This window comes from Quercus robur, chromosome 12, assembly GCF_932294415.1.
Source record: "Quercus robur chromosome 12, dhQueRobu3.1, whole genome shotgun sequence".
Classification (NCBI taxonomy): domain Eukaryota; kingdom Viridiplantae; phylum Streptophyta; class Magnoliopsida; order Fagales; family Fagaceae; genus Quercus; species Quercus robur.
Genome location: NC_065545.1, coordinates 9,115,643 through 9,138,528, shown reverse-complemented (window position 1 = coordinate 9,138,528; position 22,886 = coordinate 9,115,643). Strand labels below are relative to the sequence as shown.

Here is a 22,886-nt window from a genome sequence, read left to right as displayed (position 1 = left end):
TCAGTGAATGTTTGGCTAGATTTTAGCTCCGTTGTGCGTTTTTCAATGGATCTTGTGCACTGTTTACGGGACCTGTAAGTACTTTATTTAACAAAAAAAAATTTAAAATTAAGTCTCATGATACTATTTACATATTTAAAAATTATTATATTATAGTATTTTCAGTTTTTAATTTTAGTAATAAACAGTATCTAAACATCTATAAAAAAAAAAAAAATCTAAACAGACCCTCAGTCGGTGCACGCACGTGTTTCATACGTCAGTGTGCCTTGAAGTAAACGAGAATTTGTGCATGCGAAGCAGCTAATTGGTGTACATAGTCAAATTTTGATAATTAAAGATTTGGTCTTTGCTGGCTGGACTGCATTTTGTATCAATCAAATTAAAAAATATATTACATGCTTGTAGATTTGTCGTTTTTTACACGCAGCTCCAAAATTTTTAATTATTAAAATCGAGAAGAGAGTCGAGAAAATAACTATGTATAATATACAATCATTCTTTCTTTCTATAAAATAATAATCGTTCCTTTTGTTCGATTCAAAAGATAATAGTGTAATTACTGTAACCATTTTCTTAACTTTAGGCCAAATACACGATATACCAGCCTTGACCCACACCAACCTTTCACCTAACTTTAAGTGTGACTATTCCTACAATTTCAGAGGCTTGGTCCTGCACTTTTCTGAGCTACTTTTTATTAAGAAGAATTTTAGATAAACTGTTGTTCATTTTACTTTCTCCTTCATTTCCTACTCCCTTCGTTTTTGAATAATGAATATCAATTATATATATCTTGTATATGCAGAGATCCACACACTATTAGAGTAAACATAGATAATATAAAATACTTTCTCTTCTCTCAATGGAGCTAACTAGAATCCATAAAATGTATTCAACTTTTTAATAAAGTAAATGATAAATTAGAAAATCTATTAGCATTATATGTATTGAATTTTCAATTAAATAATTGTTATTTTGAGACATTTTAAGTACAATAATGTGGATCCAACTTCCAAGACAACATTTATCTACAGGTTTAACATTGCTTACCCAAGAATGATAATGTTAGTAACAACTAACAAGGTATGAATCCATCAATCTTCTTCTCACAAAAGAAAAAAAAACCATCAATCTAATTGTTTTGAAATTTTTGGATTTGATTCATTACTTTTGAAGCTACAAGGCTTAATTTGTTAGGGTTTAATTTATTACTTTTTAAACTATAGGGCTTAATTTGTTACATTCCTTAAACTATAGGATCTAAAATGTAATTACTATTTACTACTAGGTAAAAAAAATTTAACGTGAGTGTCCAAAACTCTTCAATTACCTAATTATTCTCTTGAGTGTATGTACTATGTAGTACTTCTGTTCCACACATTAGAAAATTATAGAGATGAATTCCTTGAAGGCGACTCTAAGAAATTGACTAAGAGTTTTGAACTCAAAATCACACTAATGTCATGAGATCTTAGGAACTACTAAATCTTGAACACTAAGTAATTATTATGCAGAGGTACTTCTGAAAGGTGGCTTTAAGATGCTAGCTAGAGTTTTGAACTCAAGATCGCATGAATCTCGTGATACTTTGAATACCATTAAACTATCCCTCGAGATTATCGATCTAATTCATCTCTTAAGACTTAAGCATCGCTTTATCTTTTTTTATTAGGCCGAGGTCGGTAAAAAATAATGCTGACCGTAGTATATGTTCCTTTTCCTTTTTGGTTGCCTAGTGGGAGTTCTATATATCTAGTCAAAAGGATAAAAAGTTGGAGCTCTATTTACGTTTCTTTTTTTCTTTTGATCCAAATACCACGTTAAGGAAACTGCTTCTAAGAGTTAAGCTGTACTAGAATCCAATCCAATCCGAATGGCATGACGTGAAGCATGAAAGAACTTGATTCAGTTGATTGTCAATCTTCCCCACCTTTTGCGAAACCCCAAGGAACTTTCGGCTCCTTTCCTCATAATACATATCAGATAATGCTTCTCAGGCAACCTTTTCTTAAGTGGAACTTTATTCACTTTTTTCAAACTTTTCCGAGTGAAGAAGCCACCTATTTGCATATTCTCAAGAAACACGAACCAATCTGCAATCAAAATATTTATGGGATATTGATACCATTCTTCCAATATTAGTGTACCATGGATGATACCATTCTTCCAATATTAGTGTACCATTGATGCCACTCTTCCTTGAGTTCTTTCTCAAGACTGTTAAGGGTTTTGTAACTCAACTAATACCTTTGCATGTTTCTTACGTAGACATCCAAGTTTGAATCCTCCCTTTCTCGCTGTATGATTTTTGTTTATTATTTATTGTGTAAAAATACAAGTTTTGTAACTCAACTAACACCTTTGTATATTTCTAATGTAGACATCTAAGTTCAAATCCCCCTTTCTCGTTGAATGATTTTTATTTATTATTTTATTGTGTAAAAATACAAGTTTTGTAGCTCACCTTCACATGTTCCTAACGTTGACATTCAGGTTTGAAATCCTCCCTCCCCCGCTGTATAAGTTTTGTTTATTACTTTATTGTGTAAAAAAAAAAAAAAAAAATTTATAAATTGTACATTCTCTTTTGAGGTGAAACCAAAGTGAATAGTTTCTATTCTTGTTACTTGTTCGGTTCCATTTCATTGTGTAGGCCATGGACCAAAAAGGCAAAAAGTAAAGATGGAAGTATATATTCAAAAATTTCACTGGAGAGACCAAACTATTATCTTTAAAATTCGAAATATTTACAAAAAAGTTCAGTACACTGGAAAAGGAGCTTTAACATTTTCTTTTTCTTCTTTTCATCCTATCATCGTTTTATCTACATTACTATACTACGGAAAATAATACTATCTTGTCTTTCACTTTCTCTACCTTATTTTCTTTAATAGAAAGTAAGCAAATGGAGTTAAATCTAACTTTAAGCTTTTTAAAAAAGTTGGGTCCATGTGCATTTTGAAGCTTACAAAGGAGGAGACTAAGAAACAAATTCCATTCTGAAACAGAGACCACACTTATAATAATATGTACCAACATATATGTTCTTTGATATCTGGGACAAATTATTCTTTGCTAACTGCACTGATGAGTTGAAAATTACAATTAATTCAGATTTTTTTTTTCCTTACAGAATATAATGTGTATTATGATTCCACTAAGGGGCTGGGGATCAAGGAAGAAAAGGATTGTGAGAAGGATATGCGGCCTTTTCCTTTTTATAAGCCCTGCGAAGCAAAAACATAGAAAGAAGTTAAAGAACATATATAATCGTTCAAATCTTCTCAAATAACCTTTTCTTAAACAGAAAATGACCATCGTCATAATTGAGTCTGTTAATCACCTTGTAGCATTTAATCCCCCGAGTGCAACTGTTCCCAAAATAATAAAGAGGAAAGGGACTCGAATCAAAGCGGCATTTCCTCTTCCTCCTTGTGCTCTCGGAACTCCAGTTCTCACTACTCGTGTATTTGTATCTGACCAAGATAAATGACATCTCAGACAAGAATTAACCGGACAAGCTAAATTAAATGAAAAAGACAGGTATAGAAAATTATTTTTTTAAAGGAAATTACCTGAAGATGAACCTAGTCTTCTTGTACCTGTGGAAGGCATCATAAAAAACATGAATGTATCAATGTCAAATCTGTTATTATTATCTCATGATGGTATATCCACTTCATTATCCTTCCAATAAGGTGATCAGCTTTCCTATCATGGTTTGCAAACCCACAACCAAATAACTTCCAGATTTTGATTGGACAAACTTTAACTAACTCCATCATTAAATTCAACCTTAAGAGTTTCATGGTCACTTATATACCAGAGTTTATGGAAAACAGAGCTACAACCATAGATACAAAGCACATTATCTAAAAATTGAGTCAAGCAATGACAATGAATTCAGAAAACAGATTAGAAAGCTGTAAAGTAAACTACGATATAGACATTTGATTAAAAGAAAGAATTAATTGAAAGAGAGTGGGCAAATATACCTCATTAACAAGTAGAGCTATCTCCCTAGTACTTCCAAAAACAAGAAGTTGAGCTATTATTGTCACTGATTCAGATGTTGATATACTAACAACCACCAACATATCAACTGCAGTGAGGGGGAAAAAAGAATATACATGGTGAAGTAGAATAGAAGTATAGGTTCTGACAGTTGTACTAATCAAGGTAATTAATAATTTTTTTACTAATCAAGTTACATATAGTGTCACAGCTGTATTACTTGGATCAAGCTCTGTTCTTGTACTTATAGCCAAATCCATTCCAAAGTCAGCTTTGGAGGAAACACAATCAGGAATCTGATAGGATAACATCAGAAAACTGGTTAAAAGAAAAGTAAAGCAAAATAGTTTAAAAGAAAAAAAGGAACAAGTATCAACTGCTTTATATGGGCAACTAGTGCATCTGAATGAAAATTTTCACATTCAAGCACTAAGGAAGCAACTAAATTGCTTTAAAATTAGTTCTGCCATAAAAATAGAATGTCATAGGCATAAGATAAAAGCAATAAGAAACCAGTACCTGCATGGAGGCAGCAATCCTTTTCCCATTGTCTGATTCTTGTCGAACAATACATTCATTTAGACCAAGAATCACCTCAGGATACTGTCACAGAAAAATTATGAACTTAAAATAAGAAATAATGAGAATTATGATAAAGAACGTAAAAAGTCATTACTTCTCATACCATTGTGAAATCAGGTCGATACCAGAGAGGATGCAGGAATAATGAATTCCAGTGGTTGTCTGTCACACTCCAGAAAGGTTCATATTTTTGTGCATCTTCACCATGAATGGCTTTAATTGCAAGCTTAGCTCCATGCATGTCATCATATATAAAAGACATTGACTGGCTTTCATCACTTTCCATCTTTTGAAGAACTTCTGCGATAGGTTCTAAAGATTTTTTGTGAATTCTTTCTTCATAAAACTTAACAATCATGTGCTGTTATAGATAAATCTTTTAATTTTTTTGGCTTTATCCATGCATTTGTCTACCCTTTTTATATTAAGAAAATCTTCAGCATTTTATCAATGCAATAGACGGCACATGGTTTCAAAATAAAAATTTCCTTCTCTTCAATAAAAATTTCTTACTTATTATCTATGATGGAGCTTAGACAGAAAGATCTTAGCAGGAACCTTTTCACATTTAAAAGGAGACTTTCCTCAACCATCTCTTCCACTACTTTGTCCAACAGTTTAAAAAGGTTTGCAGCATCTTTTATTATATCAGTGACATCAATGGAAGAAACAAAATATAAACCACAAGGGCAAGAAACCAAAAAAATTATTATTGCCCTACCCTGCACATCTTTCCAACTATCAGGCATCAGCCATGATGGAGCAGCCAGTAACTGCCCAATATGCTTTAAACTCTGTTACATATCCTTAAATGGTAGTGATCTCATCTTGAAGGAATCGATCAGATATTAGTTGGCTAAAAGGACCTTTCAGACCTTGTACATATTGGCCAATCAACTCTAGCATTTTATTGAAGTAAGGGGAGTTTGCTGCATTCAAAGGGATTGCTGAATGATAATAGAATTTGCAGATGGCAGATAACACTTCCTTGCAAGTTTTCTTCTCACATATCATCTTTGTTCTTACTTGCTCGAAGAGTGGGGATGTCTGGTTCTTCAGTGATTTCAAAAATACAGAATCTAATCTTGATCTATTAGGTTCAGCAGCATTGGTACCAGGACACCTCCCCTTGACATTATTTCTAATTTCACTGTCTAAAACTTTATAACCAAAGCCAGCATTTCCCTATTTATACATTGCAAAAATCCTTCATCATGCTCCTCTTCTTTCTCATTGTCTGAATGCATATACAGAGTGGATATTTCCTTAATAACCGGTTTCCGAGGCCTTCTGCCAGTACGGTGCCATTTCATGTTCTCCTTAATTTTTAGACACACATCCACAGGTGCCTTTTCACAGTATGCAACTTCTCCTGGGATCCTGGCCAGATGTTGTTTGAACCTGTTTATGCCTCCACTGATTATTTTTTCACAATCGTTGCATTTAACCCTTTTCTTCTTTTCATCTTGAGGAACAAAATGTTCCCACCCAGGTCTACGTGTCCTAATGTCCGGAGAGGGGAGAATCCGCTATTTAAGTTGTCATAAGTCATTACCTTCTTTCCTCTCTGTTTATAACCTATACTTGCTTCTTCCATTCCATTATATTCATTAGAGTAGAAATTAAATATCCGTGTTCATATTCAGACTGCCTTCACTTCCTAACAGAATGACATCCCTCCAGGTTTTCCCTTGTACTCAAGCATACATCCTCCGGAACCTTTTCACAATGAGTAACTTCTCCAGTCAGTCTAACCAAACATTGCTTCAATCTAAATATTCCACTGCTGACCATTTTCCTGCAATATTTGCATTTAACCTTCTTTTTCCTTTCATCCTGAGCAATACCATTCTCCCATCCAGGATCAAGATATCCTGAGGACCAAAGTGGGGCCACCTCTTCAACCATGTGGTAAGTAGCCAGCTGTAGAAACTTTATCTTCTTCCTGTATATGATTGAAAATAATTAAATAAATAAACCGCTTCAGAAAAAAAGAAACCCCCCCCCCCCCTTCCCCCCCACCTCTCTTCCAAACTCGGGTGGGGAGGTGAAATTGAAATGAACACAGTTATATATATATATATACATACATATATATCTCACCAAGGTGGGCCCTTTGGACCCACCCTTGGGAAGTAAACCATGGATACGCAATTCCACCAACCAGAGTCGTGTATTAGGTAATCCAGGGGAACTAAGTTTGTTGTGTCCAATCCCACAGGCAAATACCATTCAGGGTTTAAAAATCTTGAAAAAGCCCTACACATAATTATAACTTTAAAGTAACAAGAAATCCTAATCCTAAGCAGAAAAATTCAAAACTATAGTGGAAATTGAAAACCACTTCTGGTTTTATCACCCTTATTATCTCAAAGGAAAATTCAATTTGGTGCTGAGTCTTATACAAGCAAAAATATCATGTCACTGATCAACTAGTTAATCTTTAAATACGATTTCACCATGAATTTCAGTTTTGATACAGCTGAAAAAAATACCATAAATTTTCATAAATTCTTTCAAACTTTCAATTCATCATACATGATAATTTTTTTGATCCATTCATAATAGAGTGACAGTTTAATTATGTCAATAGTGTCTGCAAGGCAAAAAGGGGGAAAGAGATGTGAGTCGTACAATGTATTTGCCTGTCTGGTACACTGGAATTCCTTCGCAATCGCATATCTCCTGTTGCATGCCCCCAAGACTATCCAGTTGGCTTAGATATCTTCTTCAGAATCCTCAAATAAATCACTTGAGCAAGCCTAAGCTAACACTTAAAACTACAGTAACAGTTAAAAGGGAACTCAAAAACAGGTACAATGAGATATACGAGAGAAAGGGCAAAGGGAAAATAAAGAAGAAGAAGAAGAAGAAGAAGAAGCAAATTGGAAAACAAGTACAGAAAATATCAAACAACTCAACCAAATCAAGGTCATTTCAACAGACGAACAGAAACAGCATAAAGTGGCATGGTTCAGATAATGCATCATTCTGAAAATTTAGAACATGAATTTTATTAACATCTTGAGTTGATTATGCTAAATTGGTAGATTGAAAATTGAGATTGACAAGTTTGTCCAATAACTTCTTTAGTCCATTTGGGAGTTTGCAAACCATGACTCTATCTTACACCTTTAGTCTTTTTTACAATAGGAAAATTACCAGACAGCAGGCAAGAGTATGCTTCTGAAATCTGCAGCAAATTCACATGTTGAGGTCAGTTATTCCATTAGTACAAATGAAACTGACAAAATTATCTGAAAGAAAATGCAAAATTTCAGAAAATAATGAATAGCAGTACTCTGTAATCCTCATGTTAAAATAGGGGTTCACATGCTCATGTTCTGTCATCCAAGACCTAATTAATGTGAAAACAATGCTAGAAAAGGCTATGGCTAGGTTAAACATACTTTATAGTTTTATATCATCTACAGACAGAAAATGGCTGAAAGGTGATGAGGAGTTTGATTTTCCTAGCTGATTCTAAAATTTATACTAGTGAAAAGATTGTGCAGTGTTGACATTAACCTTGAAAAGGCTCTACGGCAGACAGGAACCTGCACTCCCAATCAAGAACTGGCTTTTCCAACTATGGACAACCAAGTTACTGAGCCTCAACTAAATATGGTAAATCTATGATTGTCTCCCATATCTAGTTTTTATTTTTCAAAAAGGAAGAAAATAAAACATAATTTTATCACTTAAAAAATGCAGTATTCTGTATACTTGATCATAAACCTCTACAAAAATCATACAATTCTAGTTCTTCCACTCCACGATATCTAGTGTCGATCTTTCATTGATCACAAGTGATCATCCCCCAACCCAATAAAGTACCAACCAAAAATACCCCAAACCTTATCTAACATTTGCAGGGGCAGCGCTACTCTATATTCAGGGGGTTCAAATGAACCACATGACTTCAAAAAAAAAAAAATATATATATATAATTTTTTTTATTAGTTTAATACTTTAATTTATTTTTAAAAATATTTTTGCACACCCTGACTTAAATTTTACACACCCTTATTACAGGTATTTCCAATTCTAAGAGTAAAGAGTAAGTGTTTGTGAGTTGTGAATTGTAAGTGTCACCCTTTTTTATAAATTTATATTATGTGTGTGTGTCTAATATTGATTGTGTGCATTACTTTTTGTTATAATGCTATTTGTGTAAATTATGACGTGTGTGGACGTTTGTGTGTACAATATAAATATAATGTAAATTTATATAATTTAATAATTAGGAAATAGAGATGGTTTGTTAAATGTGTGTGTATTGTTATCATGTTATAATAACTTTATTTTTTTATTTTTTTATAAAGTTCATAAAATTTAAGAAAAAAAAAAAATAAAGTTAGTGATTGTCCAAGCATTTGATTGGTTAAGTAGACACATAGTGTATAATTTTATGTATGAATGAGTGTGGTTGTGTGCGTCAATAATTAATACAAAGTTAATGAGTTTAGTTTAAAATATTTTTATAGAAACAATAACAAATAGATAATAACAGCTGCATAAAAATAAAAATGTTAGATAAACTTAACAAAATAAAATAGTCATAGGCTCATAGCTATCCACATTGGCAATAGATCCTCATAATGAACTATCATATAACAATTCAAAATTTGAAAACTTGTAGAAGAAAATTGTAAAACTTCATGCATTAATATTTTTTGTTGATAACTCAATATATTCAAGTTCTTTTTTTATTAAAATTTTTTAATGACCCCCCTAAACAAAATTCCTGAAGCAGCCACTGAACGTTTGCATATGGTAGATCATGTATGTAACAATAGCAAAACTAATTATGAAAGCTAGGAAAAAAAGAAAAAAGGGAAAAAAAAACAATTGCCTAAACTTCAGAATGTTTAGGCACAGTATCCTTACCAATTTGAACTTTGACTCTGCATGGGGTTTTTGTTGAGCTGGAAAAAGGTCAGGATGAGACTCCCATACCTTCCTTTTGTAAGCTGCTTTAACCTACAATCATAACACACACCATAACAATTACCAATAATAATCATCAACTAAAAAAAAATCCTATGGAACAAAAACTACAATCATACAACCCATCATAATCACAAATTATCAACTTGACCCATTCTCCAGTATGAGTTAGAAATTGAAACCCAGAACCAGTAATTGAGCTAGAGTCTCAAACTATAACTCAAAATCCAAACTGGGTCATCCACAAAATCTAAAATTGAGTCTATATACTGAGTCAAATTAGCTCCTTTAATCATGATAATCATCATCCAAAAAAACCCAAATTATGCAATAAAAATAATTATGGGATCAGAGGGAATTAGAGAGAGAAACTTGAATTAGGGTACCTGAGAGAGGGTAGGGTGAGAATTGGGAGGGAACCCGAGCAAGGTTCTGGCCTCATCACCCTGCATTTCTGACAAGTCGTCTTCTTTATTGTTCTGGGAACTTTTTTACTCTCTCTCTCTCTCTCTCTCTCTCTCTCTCTCTCTATATATATATATATATATATATATATATATCTCTGTGTGTGTGTTTGATTATTAGATGAAGTTTTGGGTTTTTTATTTTTGAGAGAAAGATTTTTTTTTTTCCCTTTTTTGATAAGCGAGCGAGAGAAATAAGTTTTGGGTCTGAAATGAATGGTTGGACGTGTGGGGTGTTGGAAGTAGGTTCAAAAGTTACCAAAGAAAAATAAGAATAGAATATAGAGAAAAAAAAAAAAAAAAAAAAGAGAGAGAGAGAAAAAAATATGTATAAAAACTGTTGTACATATTTAAACAGTCGTAAAAAAAAAAAACTATTGTTATCTTTTAAACGTGTTATGATTTAAATTTATATAGTAATATGGTATGAATTTAACTTTTTTGAGAAGGATGGCATGAGTTTAATAACTTATTATGAGTTTAAGTAATAAAAATTGAAAATAATTATATAAAATAAACTTCATAAATTAATATTGCTTTCGGATTAAACTCTAAAGTGTTAGATTTATAATGGATATGTTATCTTATATAGGTTTTCTAATATTAAAATAACGTTTAATATTCACAAAAATGGTATTTTATTCTACAATTAGTCTTAAGTATTTTATATGTATTATTATGCAGTGTGTATTGTGCTCATCCATAATGAATATAAATATATGTATGTTGGTAGGTGTATGGAGACAGGTATTTTGGTTATAAAATTTGCTTGCTAATATATATATATATATATATATATATATTGAGAGAGTTTTAACTTATGACGTCTGTTTTTTATGATAGTTATTTATTAACAGATTAAGATACCAATCGCATAATAGTTCTTTATTATTAGATTAAGACACCAATCGGTTTTTGGTGTAGACAGAGATTGAATTCTAAATCTCTAGCTTATTCAATTATAAGAAACTTTACTAGTTGAGTTAACTAGAACCCACAATTTGCTTGTTAATTTAAATTCAAATCTTGGTTAATTACTGTCATTAGACTTTTTATTCCTATTACTTGCAGTATTATTATTATTATTATTATTATTATTTGTTGAGGATTCCACGGAGTATGTAGAACAAATCTTCTTGACCATTTTTTTTTATATGATCATGCGCTGCCTTTGGTCTGCAAGCCTTGCTGCCTCAATTTTCTATTTTTTTATTTTTATTTTATTTTATTCTCAAATACGCTTGGCCAAAACATATCCATAAATTCCTTTGACTCACTTTCCACATTCGGCACTATAACTATAAGGTTGGACACTGCCCAACCTTATTGCAAAATTCACATTGAAGCTCCATCGGGATCTTACGTTTTTGAAGTCTAGGTTTTATTGGCAAAATGTCTTTACAAGCGCGCCACATGAAATCTTGATCTTGTTTGGACTTTGGACACTTCATTCCCCAAACTGATTTCGAAAGGGCTCATGTCATATAAAGAGATCATGACTTTTATTGTTGGGATTATTTTATTTTTGGAAGGCAATGGTGGCTCTGGGATTATTTTCTAGGGTAGCTACTAAGAAACTTAAAGTATACAAAATCCAATTAAAAAAGAACTTTAATATATCGACATAAAAAAAATAAACCACAAGTTTGAAATATTCAGAGAGAGAGAGAGAGGCAAAGGGCAACAAATGATACATGTTGTGACTTGTGATTGCAAGCTGAGCTGTTGAATAGGAAAACTGTTGTGAATGCTGAGTCGAAGATAGTAGTTCACTGATAAGAGTTCACGTCCACAATCTCTCGGTATCATTTCTTAGGGAAGATGAAATTATGGAGTATTTTAAAAAAAATAGGTTAAACGAGTTACAAATTTAATGAATGATTTTTTATTTTTAAATGAGCTTTTTGTTGCATAATTTGTCTATTTGTTGTTTGAACTATTTTTATTATTATTTGGGCTAATATTTTATTGTTGTTATTTGGGCTTTTATTATTATTTTGTTTAAGGGGTAGTTAAGGATTATGTTTGGGGATCAAGATTATTTTTGGAATAATACTACGTCTGCAATATTTTCACAACAAATTCTAGGTATGATGTCAATAGTGAATCTGGATTAGAATCAATAATAACTTATCAGACCCTTTTGAATGTGTATTGTATTATAAGTCTTTCAAAAATCCCCTTCCCTTTACCCTGTGTGCGTGAGTTTATTATCAAAAAAAAAAAATAATAATAATTTATCATATAAGATTTGTTATGAAAATATTGTGGATGTATCAATACTCTAATTTTATTGAACCCAAATTATTGTGATTTTCAAATCAAGTTTTCAACATATTTTTTAAGGATAGAGAAAACAAGTCAGTCTAATATTATATAATTTTTTTTTTCACTGCAGGTAAGGGGCTAAATGCAGAGCCGCCACTAATGGAAGGGGCTGTTGCAATATTTATATAAACTGACATCTTGATTCCATTTCCACATTCCCGCACTCATCTCTTCATCCAACATGTTTCAAGGTAAAAATAAGAAACATCCACATAAAGATGCCATAAAATTCGAGACATGCAGAATTTATTGTTTTTTTGAGAAACGGTGCTGTAAATTTCATTAATCACGTGGGAAAAAAAAACATTTCAAAGACTCATTATGAATAATATCAGTAATAAAACTAGTTTTTTTTTTTTTTTATTATAAATTTTTAATATAGAGTTTTTCAAACAGTGACGTTATTCTGATGATTGTGCTCTTTATCATCAGACTAAAATATTAACCAATTTTAAGTGTAAACGGGAATTGAACCTCAGACTTCTTATTCACTCATTATAAATTTTACCAATTGAACTATAATTGAAACCCACTAGATGTTTCTTCTAGCCAAACTATTTCTGGATTAGCAATTACGACAAGTTTGGCTAAAGCGTGGGTTGCAGTATTTGCTTCACAATTTGCATGAGTGAATTTCCAACTTCCCAAATGTTTATGCAGAACTTATTTTTGAAACAAAAAAAGGTTTCAATATCCCATTCCATCATCGGCCATATATATATATGGTCTCAACTTGTTCATCAAAAAATTATATATGGTATATATATATATATATATATATATATGAGTATAATAAGCTAAATAAAATGTGGGAAATGAAAATCTAATTAATCATTTATTTATTTTTGTTATAGAATGATTGTTTTTAAATAAAACAACAATTAATTGCTTTTATGTTTAAAGAAAAAAATCTAGTCCCATTAAAAGAGGGAAACATGATATTATGAGAAAATGATCATGCGATGCTCTCTCGAATCTCTCCTATATAAAGATGATAAAATGTTATAATTAGATATGAGTAATGCTACAAACACAGACTATTTTATAACATTTTTACAAACTGTTGATGATGTGACAAATTCTTATTAGTTTTTATTTAGGTCCACTACTAACATCACATTTTTTATATAACTGCCCACCACATTAGCCATTTGTAAAATAGTTTGTGGCTTTAATATTTTCCCTCTAACTAATAAGTTAATATTAATAAAAAAAATAATAAGTCAACGACTCAAATTAAAACTCAAACATGCATGCAAGACAGGGAAGTTAATTTCTCCCGTATTATTGCATAAGTATTAGTACACGATCGAACTCCTCTGTCAACATAATTAATTAGAGCCATTCAATTTCAAACCACCAAAAATAACTGGTTGCTTGGAATGGTAAAGAAGTTAAATGATGGTGGTCTGTTTGAACTATCCCAATCTAGCTAATTTTAGCATTGCCATTGCCATTGTGACATTATCTCTTTTAGGGAGTTTATCCTTTGCCACAACAATACAACTCATCTTCCAAAATACCGGTCGGCCATTGAAACTTAACGTTCACTAACTACCATAAGGTCCTTAACCATCCATGCAGAGAGATAATAACAAAGATTTATTACTCACCCTAATTAAAGAAACTTAAAACAACTATAAAAACATATCCTATTCATGTCTATCTTCATCCACACCAAAAAAGAGAGAGAGAATAACTCGCATTCTTTAAAAAAAGCATCTTGATTTCTCTCCGACCCGCCTCGCCTTAATCATTCCATTAATTGGCGGGGAAGCCGGAGTATTTTGCTTTGATTTGGGTGGAAGAGACGTACACATATTTTATATATATGCATTGAATTGAAAAACATTCTACATAAAAAAAGAAAAACAACAACAACAACAAAAACAAAAACAAGATGCTAGGAAAAGCAGCTGTATCTGCAATTTCTGTCATTCTTGTTGTTGGTGTAGCACTTGCTATTGTGGGTGTTGTTCAACACCAAAGTTCGTCCAAGAGCGACAGCGGTAGCGAAAACCAGATTTCAACACAACAGAAGGCTGTCTCAGTCTTCTGTGGAAAGACAGATTACCAGGAAATTTGCCAGAAGACCCTTACTCCCGTTGCTGACCAAGGAGTCAAAGACCCTAAGGAATTTGTCAAGGCTGCATTACAATCCACAATCAATGAGGTTACCAAAGCATTGAACTTCTCTGATACCCTCATAACGAACGTGTCATCTAGCACCCCTAGAGTGAAAATGGAAGCGGAGGATTGCAAAGACTTGTTAGAATTCGCTGTGGATGAGCTCCAATCCTCGTTCTCTATGGTGGGTGACAGCAACATTAACAACATGACTGACAAGGCTACCGAGATTAAGAACTGGTTGAGCGCTGTTATCTCGTACCAAACTTCTTGCCTTGATGGGCTTTCAGAAGCACCTGAATTCCAAAGCCTCATGAGTAAGAATCTCCAAAATGCTTCATCGCTCACCAGCAATGCTTTGGCTATTGTTAGTGAGCTTGGTGCAATCCTCAAGGCCTATGGTTTGGAATTGAATGTCAAGCCCAGTAGTGGCAGTCGCAGACTTCTCGGTGAGGATGGGTATCCAACATGGTTCTCAGCCTCAGACCGCAAGCTTTTGGCTGCGAGTCCAGGAACGGTCAGACCCAACGCGGTTGTGGCTAAGGATGGAAGTGGACAATACAAGACCATTTCTGCTGCACTTGCTGCTTACCCCAAGAACCTCAGAGGCCGATATATTATCTATGTCAAGGCTGGAGTCTATAACGAGTACATTACCGTAACCAAGAATCAGAAGAACGTCTTCATCTATGGTGATGGACCCAGAAAGACCATTGTCACCGGCAACAAGAGCAACAAGGGTGGCTTCTCCACCTTCAAGACTGCCTCCTTCTGTAAGTATAATGTCACGCCATTAAAAATTTTTAATTTGAAAAATAAAATGTTGTGCATGAAAAGCTTTCAATTCATTTTAAGCAAAATGAAGAGAATTCTATTTCACTTTTTAATTATGTTATCGTTTTGTGTTAAAAAAAATTGATGTATCATATTATGAGGTCTATGTATTAAAATTTGTAATAACTAATAATTATAATATCAAATATATATATATATATATATTTTTTTTTACAATTAGTAATGCTCTAATGATATAATAAATTTAATAAATACTAAGATGCTATGTTGTGTATGTTTATGTTTAGCTTTTAGTTTTTGTATATAGCTTTTTAAAACTTCATTTTTTGAAATATAATTATCTTTAACCCATTTTTAATAAAAAACTGATACCAAATACACATGTTATGATCAGTGTACAATAAAAATAATATTAATGGTGGTTTAAACGTTAGTCTAATAATATAATAAATTTCACAATTGTTAAGATGATATATTATGATTAGTGTACAATAAAAATGATATTAATGGTGATTCTGGTGAAGACCATGTAACATTAATTACAATTTATCATCCCTACAAATAAAAAAAGTTGTGTAATTCACTAATTTATAATATTGTGATATAAGTCACAATCTTAGTTCACAAAAAAAGAAGTGTCTACGGTGTATGTAATAGACATTTGCACCTTGTTGTTTTGCATGTGCATGATGCAGCTGCAGTTGGACAAGGGTTCATTGCCAAGTCAATGGGATTCACCAACACTGCTGGTCCAGAAGGACACCAAGCTGTGGCTCTCCGTGTCCAATCAGACATGGCAGTCATCTACAACTGCAGGATGGATGCGTACCAAGACACATTGTACATCCAAGCACACAGACAATTCTACCGCAACTGTGTGATTTCAGGCACTGTGGATTTCATCTTTGGTGACTCTGCCACAATTATCCAGAACTGTTTGATCATCGTCAGGAAGCCTTTGGACAACCAAAAAAATACAGTGACTGCACATGGCAGAGCTGACAAGCGTGAGATCACAGCTTTGGTTATCCACAACTCCAGGATTGTTCCAGAGCGAAAACTCTTCCCTGTCAGGTTCAGGATCCCAACATACTTGGGTAGGCCATGGAAGGAGTATGCTAGGACTGTGATCATGGAGACTACTTTGGCAGATTTCGTTAACCCCGAAGGTTATTTGCCTTGGGCTGGAGACTTTGGCCTTGCAACCTGTAGTTACTTTGAGTATGGTAATCGTGGCCCAGGTGCTAATTTCAGGGGGAGAGTGAAATGGAAAAATGTGAGAGTCATCAGAAGGAGTGAGGCTCTTCAATTCACTGTTAATTCTTTCATTCAAGGCAATTACTGGTTGAAGACTACTGGAACTCCCTACTTGCCCGCTTTGAAAATCTGAGTCATGGAGGTAGTGATTGAGAGAGACCCACTAAGATATCATTCAAATGGTTGTATAACAATTTGAGGGTAAACTTAGATAACTAAAAAAAAAAAAAAAAAAAAAAAAAATTTACATACATATTATTTTGGCTAAAGCCGATCGATCGGCTTTGTTTATGTTTTTAGCAATTTGTGTCTCTTTTTAGTGTCCTTCTTGGGTCCCTCTTTCATGTAGCGTGTGATTTTGATGTGTCATTCATTATACAGGAAAAGAAAAATTTGAAAAATCTGACTTCTTGTATGCCGTTATTCAAATTATTAATAATATATATATATATATATGATATTATAATAATAAAATAGATCATTTGAATTAAAAATAAATAAGCAAGTTCTAGAAATTGATCCAAATATATCAGAATAAATACGACGGAGTTGGCTCATATTTGTTTCTAGGCTATCTGGCCTTAGGACCTTATTGGGTAAGGCAAAATCAAAGGTATTTTTGAGATTCTAACCGAATAGGGTAATGTCATATATAAACATTATTGTAATCCTAATTTCTCAATAAATGATTCTCCCCATTTTAAATCTTGCCCATTTCTTCCATTTCGTTGTCTAAAAGAAGAAAATAAAATTTGAATAATGAAATGGACAGCTTTTGATATCAAAACAATCCTATTTTTTAATTTTTCATATAGCAAATCATTAGCCATTCATTTCCACGGATGTAGGTACAGTGTCGAATCACATTAAAATATCTATGTTGATTTGGTTAATCATATAATAATTTGCTTGTATAATATAAAAAGAACTACATTTTAGCCAATTAAGCTCAAAATTCCCCTCACATCAAGTCATATACAAAATTGTGTAAAAATATATGATTGTTATAGTTAAACATGTAAATTTACACTAATACTATTTATTTTGTAATTAATTTTTTATTATTAATTTAGGTATCCGAAAAATAAAGAAAATAATGGATAATAGTTATTGTGTGTGAAAAAAAAAGAAAAAAAAAAGAAGGAAGCATTGATATCTTATAAAATAGATTATTTGATACGGAATGTTTTGAAAAATAAATAGGCAGAATAGCCTCCATGGTTTGGGTCAGGCCCAAAATGTAAAAGTCTCACCTGTGGCTTTCATAGCGGGTCTGGCCTTTCTATATAGCTCACCTCACCTTGAGTGGGGAAAAGAAAAAAGAAGCAGGGGAAACAAAGAAGAAGAAGAAGAAGAAGAAGCAATGAGAATTCATGGAGGCAATCTGGTACGGGCACTGAAACTGTTCAAATCCTCTGCACCAATAATACCACGACACCCAAACCAACCTCACAATCTTCGTTCTTCCATCATTTCTCTCATCTCCAACTACTTTCGCTCTTACTCTACACCCACAGGTACGTTCTGTTTTTTTGTTTATTATTTTTTTGTGTGTGAAATTTTGTAGTATTTGTAGACATTTGAAGACATTTGAAAATAACAGAAGTGCAGCAGCAGCAACCTCAGCTGTCGGCCGACCTCGTTAGAATAATGGAACAAAGGTTGTCGGCTATTGAACATAGGACTACTTGTCTTTACAATCTCATCAACCAGGTAATTTCATCTTCTTTTTATTTTTTATAATTTAAAGAAAAAAAATTAATCATTATACTTTATTTATCAACCTGTGGTCTGGGTCGAATTTAATTTGCCAATCCGCGTTTTCAAAACCTACATTTTGCTTGAATTTTCTGAGTAAATTAGCTCCAAATAGTTATAAATCTAATTATTAAATCATTTTTAAACTATACTCAGAAAACCCCAAAAAAAAAAAAAAAACTAACTAACTAACTAACTTTAACTTAATTATGATATCAATGTATTAAATTTATGAACCAGAAAGTAAACACAATCAAACCTAGGTACAAGTGAATAAAGTGTAATTAGTAGCCCTTTTTTATCTTGGGATTTTTTTTTTTTTATAAATTTTTTATATGTATGAAAGAAATGATTAGTTTTGATGTTGAATGAAGACAGCCAGAAGCGTCACCGGCAGAGTATGCAAGGGCTAATAAGGAGCTCCGGAAGCTCAGGGGTTCTATGGAGCTTATAGCTCACTTGAGGACTAAACAGAAGGTACTTTGTTAACTCTTTAAACAATTGCTGCTGAGTGCTGATTATAAATTGAATTGTGATCTTTTCAACATTATAATTTTTTTCCCCTAATTTTTGAATCTGATGTTGGGACGTTCATTGCACACATGGTCACGGTATATGAGCCAAATGTTAATTCATAGGTGGTAGTATTGTGACTAGTGTCTATGTGTTATTATTTTTTGGGGGGCAGGGGTTTAAGTTAGTTCTTGCACATGTCTAGTTGCCTTTCTCTGTGTTGCTATTTGAGAGATGCAGACCACATATCTGTCTTAAAGGATGAATGCTGATAACTGTGTTCATTGAATGCAGTCATTTTTTGATAGATTAGTAATAAAATCAAATCTTGTTTGAGTCTTCTTGTCTGTTCTTTCAGTTGTAAAGCTAGGAAATGAATCATAGTCTAAGCCAGTTGATAGAATTGCATGTCTTCGTTACTCAATTACCAACCTAGGTCTAATTTTCCCCGGTTAAAGAGTGATACAGTTTAAAAAGGAGTATTAGGTATACCTTATTGCTTAAAAATTCCAGCCTGTGATGGTTTTCATGTTTGTTATTGCAACAAGTATGGGTGCATGCAATCAACGACAATGTAAGTCGGTTGATGTTTTGCATCTTGCCGAAGCTGTAAATTATATGTACTTGCTTTCTTACAGTGCTTCTTGCATAGCCAATTGGTTAAGGTGGTCAGAAGTGATATGAAGTTTCTATTTTCCTTTCTGCAGGAGATTAATGGTTTGAAGTCACTGATGGCTGAATGTCCACAAGACAAAGACATGCTTGATATGGCCAATGAGGAATTAGGTCAGGCTATTGAAGAAGAGAAAAGGCTGCAGAGTTTGCTGCTCAAGTCCTTACTTCCAAAGGATGATGCTGATGAGAGGGACAGTATCTTGGAGGTGAGAGCAGGTAACAAAGGCCTATAAAGAAGGGCATCTTAGTGCAACTTTTGTTGTGATCTACTTCCTTGTCAATATGTTTCAAGGTTTTTTAGGCACCTTTTTTCTTTTCTTTTTATAATCTTTTTATAATTGATGAAACCCTTAATCAGGAACGGGTGGGGAAGAGGCTTCTTTGTTTGCAATGGATGTGTTTAAAATGTAAGTTATTACAAGAAGTTTAGAATCTCTAGTTGTAAATGATTCTACTAGTTCTCAATGGAGATGTCACCTTGTTTGAATCATGACAGGTATGAGAGATACTCACAAAAGAAAGGTTGGAAATTTGAAGTTGTAGATATAACAGAGTCTGATCTTAAAGGATACAAGGTGCCTGTTCCATTCTCTGTTGAATGTCAAATTGACCCTTTTATGAGCCCCACCTTTAAGGAATGCAAGCTAATACTTGGTTCATATGACTTACTACCTATATGTAGTTGTGGAGTCTGAATCTTAAGTTTTCAGTATTACGGCTGGCATTCATCTTGTTGTGATGTGTCTTTCTCTTTTTTTTGACTTGTAGTTCTCATTTACAGGAAGCCAGTGCAGCAATCTCAGGAGCAGGTGTTTATGGGAAACTTAAATTTGAGAGTGGGATTCACAGAGTTCAGGTTTCATTACCACCTGCCTAACTCATGATTATGATGTCAAATACCAATGACAATGACTGACATTTTCCTTTTGGCAGCGAGTCCCAGTCACAGAGAAGTCTGGACGTGTTCACACCAGTGCTGTTTCTGTTGCTATCCTTCCTCAGGCTGATGAGGTACTTACTTTTCAGTTGAAATTGTAGGACACCATTATCTGAATGTGGGATCCAACCATATTTGAGAGTTGTGTTTGGTTTCCCCTTCCCAGATGGAACTTGAGTTTCTATGTTTTAGGTCACAAACAACTTATTGCTTTTCTTTACTCATTTGTCAATAGTCTGTGTAATGTTTTAAGTGTGAATATCTGATTGATGGTTCTCTTGTCACTGAGGTTTCTATTTTTATACAAGGAATCATTCCCTTTATCATAAATGTTTGGGTCTTCTGCAGGTAGATGTCCAGTTGAGGAATGAAGATTTGAGAATTGATACCTATAGATCTGGTGGTTCTGGTGGGCAGCATGCAAATACCACAAACAGTGCTGTTAGAATAACTCATATTCCAACTGGGATGACAGTGGCCATACAAGATGAGCGATCTCAGCATATGGTATTATTTCTGAACTTCTACAACTGTTTTGCAACAACCTTTGGAACAGAACTGACATTTTTCTTACAAATTCTGGAAATCATAATCCCTTAAACAGAAATACTGATTTGCTAGATTTGACAACCTTTCCCTAATTTTACCATGAATTCTATTGGTGAGTAATAAACTTATCAGCAGCAAAAATCTTCTGTTGAATCTTATAGTAATTTGCATCTGAGGTAGTTGGATTGTATTTTTGACCTGGCATGTATATTTATATCTCTTTTTACTTTTATTTGGTACAAAATAGAGAGGGCTATTCTCTATTTAGTTTTTCAGCTTTTGCTCTTTATTATATATTTGGAGAGCTACAGCTTCTAAATATTGGTCGTGTTGTTACCAGCAACGCCAACCTGGATAACTATGAATTGGTTATTTTAGCTTATATTCACATGTTGAAGTGGAAGAAAGTAGTCAGCAGCATATAGTTTTAGGTCTTATGGTTCACTAATAGTGTCTCTCTTATGTATTGTTGTCTTATCTGAATTATGCATAACATAGGTTTACATAGCTACGGATTTTTGAACTCGTATGCTCGTTATTTCCAACATAGGTAACATGCTGCATACTTGGATTACTTTTTAAAACATTTATATTTGGCAAGCAAAATAAGTTAAACCTGTTATTTGCACCATATGTGACATGCAGCATAGTTGGATTACTTTTTGAAACCTTTATATTTGCAAGCAAGATAAATTAATCAGCAGGCTGTGTGCTTTATTTACCAGGCCTTTATGATCTTGATCTTATCCTGGTTCTTATCTTCCTTATCATGTTTTCATCCCCTTCTCTATTTTTTTCTTTCTTTTGGTTTTATTAGAACAAAGCCAAAGCACTTAAGGTGCTGTGCGCAAAGCTATATGAAATAGAAAGGTCTAGAATTCAGATCAGTAGATCAAAACTACGATTGGAGCAGGTACGTGAGATATGAGATGGGTATTAAGTTTGGTTTGTTTAGCGGTTTATTTTGAGATTGATATAGACCTTGTACACATTTCAAAACAGATTGGTAGTGGGGACAGATCTGAACGCATCCGTACATACAACTTTCCTCAAGGGCGTGTCACTGATCACCGTGTTGGTATCACTCATTATGCAATAGATGATGTGATGCAGGGAGAAAATCTAGATGTCTTCATCGATGCTCTTCTTTTGCAGCAGGAAATGGATGCAATTGCATCTTTTAGTACTTCCAAGTGATAATTGTTATTTATTTATTTATTTTTGATTCAATTGAAAATCACTTTCTTTACATTTTTCCATTCCTTTATGTAGAGAGAGAAAAAGAGAGCTCATGATTTTTTTTTTAGAGGTATGATTTATGTTGTCATTAAATGAAACAACACATGCTCTACATGCGGGTTTACCATCATTTTTGTTTGCGTAAGATGATGACATAAAACAGTAGACATTTTCATCACGCCTGTTTTATTGTTAGCGCCCATTATGTTTCTTTTAACTTCTGCTTAAGACATTCTGTACATGCACCATCTTCTCTTAGACCACGAGAGATCAAAGAAAAGTCACTTGCATAGGCATTATAAAACTCATTTAACTAATCCAGGCTGACAATGTACTGACAACTAGGGATGGTCATAGGTCAGTTGGGCTTAGGTTAGGCATCAAACTGTCACTTGACCTGACCATGTCAGACGGGGAAGAGATGAATCCACTGTTGACTTATGCAAAACAACCACTCGACTGTTTGAAAGTCCTCAAATTGGCAGTCGAATTTGGTTGAAATGGTTTCAACTTCTTTGATTGATGATGTTTTTCAACGACAACAAGGCTTGGTTGAAGAGAATAATAAAATTGTGTAACAGTTATAGATCTTGCCCCCGAAACATGTGACGAAAGACTGCCGCGGTGTTCAAGCAGAGTTAATGTTATGTGGTGATGATTCAGTGGCTGTGTAGCGATGGCTTTATGGCAGAATG

The 22,886-nt window shown here is 33.4% G+C and overlaps 3 protein-coding genes across 8 annotated transcripts; 2 read left to right on the top strand and 1 right to left on the bottom strand.

Annotated features, from left to right (window-relative positions):
- Positions 1 to 2,981: 2,981 nt before the first annotated feature.
- LOC126708625 (uncharacterized) lies at positions 2,982 to 10,217 on the bottom strand. 4 transcript variants are annotated; one of them, XM_050408439.1, is made up of 9 exons: positions 9,936 to 10,215; positions 9,490 to 9,582; positions 7,762 to 7,792; positions 4,703 to 4,899; positions 4,537 to 4,620; positions 4,238 to 4,313; positions 3,999 to 4,105; positions 3,579 to 3,605; positions 3,347 to 3,479 (listed from the first exon to the last, which is right to left on the bottom strand). In XM_050408439.1, exons 1-8 carry the CDS (start codon positions 9,999 to 10,001, stop codon positions 3,591 to 3,593), a joined length of 669 nt encoding a protein of 222 aa, XP_050264396.1. In that variant the 5' UTR covers positions 10,002 to 10,215; the 3' UTR covers positions 3,347 to 3,479; positions 3,579 to 3,590. The 4 variants fall into 4 exon arrangements, 3 of the variants coding, with proteins under 3 accessions (XP_050264398.1, XP_050264396.1, XP_050264397.1); XM_050408440.1 differs by lacking the exons at positions 3,347 to 3,479; positions 3,579 to 3,605 and adding an exon at positions 3,612 to 3,847 and having other exon boundaries at positions 9,936 to 10,217; XM_050408441.1 differs by lacking the exons at positions 3,999 to 4,105; positions 4,238 to 4,313; positions 4,537 to 4,620; positions 4,703 to 4,899 and adding an exon at positions 2,982 to 3,230 and having other exon boundaries at positions 9,936 to 10,201.
- A 3,853-nt stretch (positions 10,218 to 14,070) lies between these two features.
- LOC126709375 (pectinesterase-like) lies at positions 14,071 to 16,676 on the top strand. The gene is made up of 2 exons (XM_050409587.1): positions 14,071 to 15,241; positions 15,959 to 16,676. Exons 1-2 carry the CDS (start codon positions 14,242 to 14,244, stop codon positions 16,651 to 16,653), a joined length of 1,695 nt encoding a protein of 564 aa, XP_050265544.1. The 5' UTR covers positions 14,071 to 14,241; the 3' UTR covers positions 16,654 to 16,676.
- Positions 16,677 to 17,803: 1,127 nt separating this feature from the next.
- LOC126709591 (peptide chain release factor 1, mitochondrial) lies at positions 17,804 to 22,369 on the top strand. Of its 3 annotated transcripts, none has more exons than XM_050409885.1 (11): positions 17,804 to 18,037; positions 18,124 to 18,233; positions 18,657 to 18,755; positions 19,499 to 19,682; positions 19,825 to 19,873; positions 19,963 to 20,041; positions 20,248 to 20,322; positions 20,400 to 20,477; positions 20,752 to 20,910; positions 21,770 to 21,865; positions 21,955 to 22,369. In XM_050409885.1, exons 1-11 carry the CDS (start codon positions 17,884 to 17,886, stop codon positions 22,147 to 22,149), a joined length of 1,278 nt encoding a protein of 425 aa, XP_050265842.1. In that variant the 5' UTR covers positions 17,804 to 17,883; the 3' UTR covers positions 22,150 to 22,369. The 3 variants fall into 3 exon arrangements, with proteins under 3 accessions (XP_050265842.1, XP_050265843.1, XP_050265844.1); XM_050409886.1 differs by having other exon boundaries at positions 17,894 to 18,037; positions 18,132 to 18,233; XM_050409887.1 differs by having other exon boundaries at positions 17,940 to 18,037; positions 18,653 to 18,755.
- Positions 22,370 to 22,886: the final 517 nt, after the last annotated feature.

What these genes read in the sequence shown, in the direction of transcription:
- LOC126709591 (XM_050409885.1), top strand. Translation starts at nt 17,884, where the DNA reads ATGAGAATTCATGGAGGCAATCTGGTACGGGCACTGAAACTGTTCAAA. An exon ending in ACTTGAGGACTAAACAGAAG is followed by an intron (nt 18,756 to 19,498) that starts GTACTTTGTTAA and finishes TCCTTTCTGCAG; the next exon opens with GAGATTAATGGTTTGAAGTC. An exon ending in TCCTTCCTCAGGCTGATGAG is followed by an intron (nt 20,478 to 20,751) that starts GTACTTACTTTT and finishes GGTCTTCTGCAG; the next exon opens with GTAGATGTCCAGTTGAGGAA.
- LOC126708625 (XM_050408440.1), bottom strand. Translation starts at nt 10,001, where the DNA reads ATGCAGGGTGATGAGGCCAGAACCTTGCTCGGGTTCCCTCCCAATTCT. An exon ending in CTCACCCTACCCTCTCTCAG is followed by an intron (nt 9,583 to 9,935) that starts GTACCCTAATTC and finishes TTATGATTGTAG; the next exon opens with GTTAAAGCAGCTTACAAAAG. An exon ending in ATCGACCTGATTTCACAATG is followed by an intron (nt 4,621 to 4,702) that starts GTATGAGAAGTA and finishes TTTCTGTGACAG; the next exon opens with TATCCTGAGGTGATTCTTGG.
- LOC126709375 (XM_050409587.1), top strand. Translation starts at nt 14,242, where the DNA reads ATGCTAGGAAAAGCAGCTGTATCTGCAATTTCTGTCATTCTTGTTGTT. An exon ending in CTTCAAGACTGCCTCCTTCT is followed by an intron (nt 15,242 to 15,958) that starts GTAAGTATAATG and finishes TGCATGATGCAG; the next exon opens with CTGCAGTTGGACAAGGGTTC.